The sequence below is a fragment of the Piliocolobus tephrosceles genome, chromosome 8, assembly GCF_002776525.5.
Source record: "Piliocolobus tephrosceles isolate RC106 chromosome 8, ASM277652v3, whole genome shotgun sequence".
Lineage (NCBI taxonomy): Eukaryota > Metazoa > Chordata > Mammalia > Primates > Cercopithecidae > Piliocolobus > Piliocolobus tephrosceles.
This window is the reverse complement of record NC_045441.1, coordinates 49,154,396-49,161,129: the sequence shown is the minus strand read 5'-3', so window position 1 is coordinate 49,161,129 and position 6,734 is coordinate 49,154,396. Positions and strand designations below refer to the sequence as shown.

The following is a 6,734-nucleotide window of genomic DNA, read 5'->3' as shown; positions in this document are numbered from 1 at the left end:
TTTACAGATGCCATGGCGACATCTGGAGGTTCCCTACATGGTCTCAGAAGGGAGGGCAGAAACTCTCAGTTCTGGGAATTGCCCACCCCTTTCCTGGAACACTCATGAACAGTCCAACCCTTGTTTAACGTATGATCAAGAAATAACCATGAAAATGGGCAACCAGCAGCCTTTGGGGCCACTCTGTCTATGGAGCAGCCATTCTTCTTTCTTTTTTTTCTTTTTTTTTTTTTTGAGGTGGAGTCTCACTCTGTTGGCCGAACTGGAATGTAGTGACGTGATCTTGGCTCACTACAACCTCCACCTCCTGGGTTCAAGCGATTCTCCTGCCTCAGCCTTCCTAGTAGCTGGGATTACAGGCACCTGCCACCACGCCCAGTTAATTTTTTGTATTTTAGTGGCGACAGGGTTTTGCCATGTTGGACCAGGCTGGTCTCGAACTTCTTACCTCAGGTGATCCACCTGCCTTGGCATCCCAAAGTTATAGGATTACAGGAGTGAGCCACTGCACCCGGCCAGAGTAGTCATTCTTTTATTCCTTTTCTTTTCTAATAAACTTGCTTTCACTTTATGGACTCGCCCCAAATTCTTTCTTCTGTGAGATCCAAGAAACCTCTCTTGGGGTCTGGATTGGAACCGCTTTCCAGTAACAAACTTGCTTAACTTCTCAGAGCCTTCATCTCTTCATCTGTAACCAAAGACAAAGCCTCCCCCAAGGTTCCAAAAGTGTGGAGAGAACGCATGGGAAACGAGGGGCACAGAGTTGGTGTGCAGAACCAATATCACAGACTGGGTGTCAAGCCACTGTCATACTGGAAGTAATATCATGCTCTCCCCAAGTTATGAGGAACAATATCACAGGGGTGTGTACCTTCTCCAGTAGTGGGAGTAGTATCATCATCTCTTCCTTTAGATGACAGGAACAGTATCACAGGGTGGGTGTACAGCCCGTGTGTTTTTGGAAGCAATGTCATTCTCTCTTCTAGGTTTTAAGATTCATATCACAGGCGGGGTGTACACCCCTTGTTATATTGGATGGAGTCTCATCCTCTTTCAACCTGTATCTTTAGAACAATATCCCATGGGGGTTGCATATTTCTTCAATATTGGTAGTAATACCATCTTCTCCTTTCCTGGATATAAGAAACAATATCATAGGAGAGGTGTACACCCCTTGCAATGTTGGTAGTAATATCACCTCTCCCCTGTGGTTATTAAGGACAAAATCCCACGGTGGCTGTATGGTTCCTACTTTATTGGGAGTAATATCATCCATTCACCCCCTGGATATCAGGAACCATATCACAGAGGAGTTGTCCACCCCCTTCGATATTGTCAGCCATGTCCTCTTCGTCCCACCTGGATATTAGGAACGATATCCCAGGGTTGGGGGCGGTGTACACCCACTGCGATATCGAAAGTAAACTCAGCCTCTTTCCCGCTGGATATTAGGAACTATATCACAGGCGGCTGTACACTTCTTGCCATATTGGGAATCTTATCATCCTCTCCCATCTTGGATATTATCAAAAATATTACAAACGAGGTGTACACCCGCTGAGATATTGAGAGTAATATTATGCTCTCCTCTTTGGGATATTACGAACACTATCACAGGAGATGTGTACAACCCCTGCGATATTGGGAGAAATATCATTCTCTCCCCTTGAATATAAGAAACAGTATCACAGGAGGATGTACCCCCCCGTGATACTGGGAGTCATATCATGTTATTCGGAACAGTAGCACAGTGGGTGTGTAAAACCCCTGCGATATTACCACTAGTATTATCTTCTCTATCCCAAGATATAAGGAACAATATCACAAGGGGATGTACACCCCTGTGATATTGGGGATAATATGTTTCTCTCGCCGGCTGGCTATTAGTAATATCTTCCTCTCCCTGGCTGGATGTAAGGGAAAATATCACAGTGGAGGTCCACGCCCCTTGCGATATTGGGAGTAATATCATCCTCTCGCACCCCGGATAGAAGAAACAAGAAGACCGAAAGGATGAAAACACTCTGCAGTAATTTCATTAATGTCATCCTCTATCCCCTGGTTATTAGGAAAAACAGCATAGAGGAGTATACACTTTCTGCGATATTGGGCGTAATATCATCTTCTCCTCGCCGGATATCAGGAAGTCTATTAATTATTAATATTAATAAATATAATAAAAATTAATACTAATCATCGACAATAATGACAATAAAGACACTAAATATTAATACTAATTAAAAATGTTAATGATTAGTATTAATAATATTAACACTATTAATAAAATAATGATATCAACAATTAATGTTACTTAAATCAACACTAAGTGATGCTGTCAATAAAACAATTAATATTAAGATTAATAATATTAATAAATGACATAATTATTAAAAATTAATTTTTGGCATCCATCATCTACTTAAAATAATTATCAATATTAATGGTAAAATATTAATTGATAGTATTACTAATAATTATTACAATCGATTCTTGATGTTTAATAATTAATAATATCATTGTTCCCTGAGCAATACACTGGAGGTGTACACCGGTCTGTGAAAGAGGTCATTATTTCCAGAGGGGGAGACGATACTACTCACAATATCCAAAACAGGCTGTGAGTCCACCATGGCTCCCAATAGCCAAGGGGGAAGAGGGGGTGGCTACTGGTCCCCACCTCGCGGGGTTGGCTCACCCACCTTGTCACAGCCCCTGCTTTTGACAAGGGCATTCCAAAGCTAATCTGAAAAACTAGTCCAGGCCATGATCGGTGGGGGGTCAGAATTGCCTCATCACCCCATCTCCTTTCTGGAATTAGACAGAACTTAGACTCTTAGTCTGATGGGAAACATTTACAATCTATTCTCTCCGAAACTACCTGGAGGTTTCCCTCCACATGACGAAGTCTTGGTCTCCACAACCCCTTATCTGACAACTCTCTCGACTAACTGTCAATCAGGAAATTTTTGAATCTACCTATGACCTGGACACCCCTGCTTCCAGTTGTCCCACCTTTCCAGACCAAACCAATGTACATCTTACATTTATTTGATCGATTGTCTCATGTCTCCCTAAAAGCTATAAAACGAGGCTGGGCTCTGACCACCTCGGGAATACGTTCTTAGGATCTCCTGAGGGCTGTATCAAGGGCCATGGTAACTCATTTGGCTCAGAATAAATCTCCAAATGCTTCACAGAGTTTGACTCTTTGCTGACACGGTACCTTTCATGGATATTCATCTGGGGGACTCACAATCAACCGGAGGCTGCAGTTGCCCACTGTGCAAAAGTCTCTGGCAGGACTGAGCCTCTGGCACGGGGACTCCAACCCCTGAAGCAGCAGCTCTCCCACGTCCCATGGCCTGATAGACCTGCACCTCCCGGACTTCTTATTTCAGAGTCTCAGCAACAAATCTACCAAACATGATCAACATCACAGAATATTCATCGAGGCTTTTGGCTGTTGTTTCTCCCCAAGTTCACTCTGGAACCAGAATGGCAACACTCGGAACAGGATGGTTCTCAGTCACTGACCCTCCTGGTAAATACACGGTCTCCAAGGCCCTTTCCCGTGAGTCACAGCTTCCTTTGAGTCAGGCTCGAAGGCCACCTCCCCAAGAAGGAAACCTCTTCAATCCAGCAATCATAGCTCCTGTTCCCATCTAGAGCTTGTCTGCCAGGAAGGGAAGACTCCTCATTCCAGAGACAGCAGGTGTCACAAACTCAGGGTTTTAGCCATTGCGAAGGCAAACACTCATGAAATTAATACACTTTTTCCTCCTTGGATACTGACATTTTCTCTTCTGGAGGTCAGCCAAGGCCATCTGCATGAGTCACGAGCATGATGGCTCCAGGCCCTCCTTCGGTGTCAGCAGTGTGGCTCCGCTCTGAGACCCTCCTGCACCAGCCAGGCCATGCAGCTGTTCCCACGACTGCTGTCAGCAAACTACAGTGATTCTAAAATAATCAGCAAACTGAGGTTCTGAACGATGCATTTTAAAGAAAAGTGTGTAAGTTTTACTGCATGAAATCAGCTACATCTTTTGCTACTCCAGAGGCTTTTTGTTTTGCTTTCCTCAAGGTTCTCTACGATGATCCCGCCAGTCAAGGTTCCCAGTTACAGGCAGAGGGTTGGGCAGGCCGCGTCTGATGTTTAACACACACACAGGATCCATGTCAAAGGATTTTCCCTGTTCACAAACATCAGGACAAACTTTAAGCAGTAATAATCTCCCTGTCTGGAAAATTGAGCTCACTTGAGAACTAATGCAATAAATGTGTTTGACAAAGTTGCAGGTGGACATTTTAGTGAATGAATCACTATTTCAAGGAGAGTAAAGGCTCACTATTCAAAGGCATGTTTTTGTCAAGTTTTGTCATTTCAGCTTCATGCATTTAAATCATGAAGTGAGGCTTGTACCTGATACATTACAGAATCTCTACAAAATAGAGAAAATTCCAATTCTGCACATTCACTCTCATTCTTTTCCATATGCATACGGATGGTGGTAATTTAAGTTGGCATTCCAACAGGATTTCTAAATTAAACTGTCTTCTACTTTAAACACTACGTGTTAAATGTTACACATTCCATTGTTAAACATTTATAGCAGGGTCTGTATGGCCAGTTTTAAAGATTTCTTCCTCACTAAAAACAAGCGTTTAAACAATAAATGGTCTACTCTAAAATATTCTAGAGACAGAGATACATTTGGAGAGTGGACGCACTTAACACAGAAATCCCGAACATCAAACAGGCACAACCAGCAGTGAGGGTGGAAGGGGCACCATGTGAGTGTCCCTAAAAACACACAAAAGCTTGGCTGCTTAAAAGGAATGAATATAGCTCAACACTCCTATGTGAACATTGATGCATCTACTGCCTTACAGAATCCCCCTAGCTGAGCTGCAGGAATCTTCCTTGTAACCTTTTCCCACCTACACTGCTTCCAGGTGCCCACTGGGCTCCCTGGGCAGTACTGTGTCTTTGTTTAGAATATCACAGTACTTGGAGGCCTGTTTAATCCCAAGTCAGAGCCTTATCATAACTCAGACACCATCCCTCAGCGCTTGTGGGCCAACTTCGGCTAATGCAGGCTGCTCCACAGTGCCCTGCAGATGGGCTTGGTGCATCCACGTGATTTTAAGATTTGGGGCTACCGCTTTCTGCAGTCACAGATGTGGACTTACATATTCATCATGACTGAAGGCAGCAAGTATTTTTATGTTCCTTCTATAATGGTAAAAATCATGGCAACATTTCCCCGATGCTTAAAAAAGCCTCCTAACTGCAGTTGCATTCCACCCCCTTCCGCAATAGAATTTACCAAACTAGGTGAAATCACTCTTCATGAGAAAATGACAAATCAGTGTTCACACAATGGCATAGTAGCTGGTCATAGAGTGTACGTCAACATTCCAAACTAAGCACCCATCACAATTATTCCCAACTTGCAGGAAAGCTAGAAAAACTAGAAGGCTTAAAACATAATTCTAAATGAAAATAACAAGAAATCAAAGGTTCTGAGGAGCATTTGTTAGCCAAGCAAGGAAAGCCATTAACCAGTGCTGATTACATTGCATTTGATTACAGCAGCCAAAGACGTGTCCAGAGGAAGACACTTTTAAAGATTAGCCTTTCAGTAACAATGGTTGCTTAACAAGTTCAGACTACTGGGCTACACCAATCCTCAATTAAAAAGCAAGGTAAACGAGTGTGAGTCATTTTCCTTAATCCTTAATGTGTCAAAAATTATCACATTGGTCAAGCTGGTCTCCAACTCCTGACCTCAGGTGATCTGCCTGCCCCGGCCTCCCAAAGCGCTGGGATTACAGGCACGAGCCACCACGCCTGGCCGAGAAGTGTTTGACAGAGGCTGAGGGGAGGCTCCTGTCCCTTCCTGGGACATCCACATCCCACCCAGCTTCCCACACCGACCATGACACTCGGAGCATCACAGCAAGGGCAGCTGCATCCCCACAGTTCTCTGCACTAATGCCACAGCTGTGTGAGCAGCCATAGCCCTGGAGCTGCCACTCAGCCTTATTGTGCTGGCACAAGCACAGCAGAAACTACCAAGCCCCCAAGAGGGAGGAGTGGGGACCCCGGGGAGTGAACCAGGAGGGAGGCATGGGGGCCCAGAGCAGTGAATCAGGAGGAAGGAGTGGGGACACAGAGTGAACCAGGAGGGAGGAGGGTGGAGTTCGGGCCAGTGAGTGAAACAGGAGGCAGGAGTTTGGCCCAGGGAGTGAACCAGGAGAGAGGTGTGTGGTCCAGGGGAGTGAGCCAGGAAGGAGGAGGGAGGAATGTGGTCCGCGGAATGAACCAGGAGGGAGGAGTGCAGCCCATGGGAGTAGGGAGGAATACGGTCCAGGGGAGTGAACAAGGAGTCTCTGAGGGTAGCAAGTTCATACACCACAAATACCTCCCAATCCAACCGCGTGCAGGGAGGGGACGGAAACCACGCAGGACCTGCAGCATTTTCTCCTCACAGATGAGGAGTGAGGATACTGACTCATGCATGAAATCAGAGTTAAAGTTCTACCACGGTGGGGAGACGCTTCACAGACCCAAATGGGTGCAAAAAGAAATCAATCATACAAGATCAGTGGATGGAACGGGATCAGAAATTTAAGCCTGTAACAAGCTTTCAGAAAAAACTTCACTTGATCTGCAAGATGACTGCAGCTCTGCTTGATCATTGCTGCAAATGTCTAACTCATGATGAGCCATC

General features: G+C 44.8%; 1 protein-coding gene across 1 annotated transcript in view; it reads left to right on the top strand.

The window, feature by feature from the left end:
• Positions 1–3,533, top strand: part of LOC111529424 (SH3 domain and tetratricopeptide repeat-containing protein 1-like) — a 102,034-nt gene extending 98,501 nt beyond the window's left edge. Inside the window, 2 exon segments of the mRNA XM_031935963.1 lie at positions 672–762; positions 3,399–3,533. Of these exon segments, the coding sequence (XP_031791823.1) occupies positions 672–762; positions 3,399–3,533 (226 nt within the window).
• Positions 3,534–6,734: the final 3,201 nt, after the last annotated feature.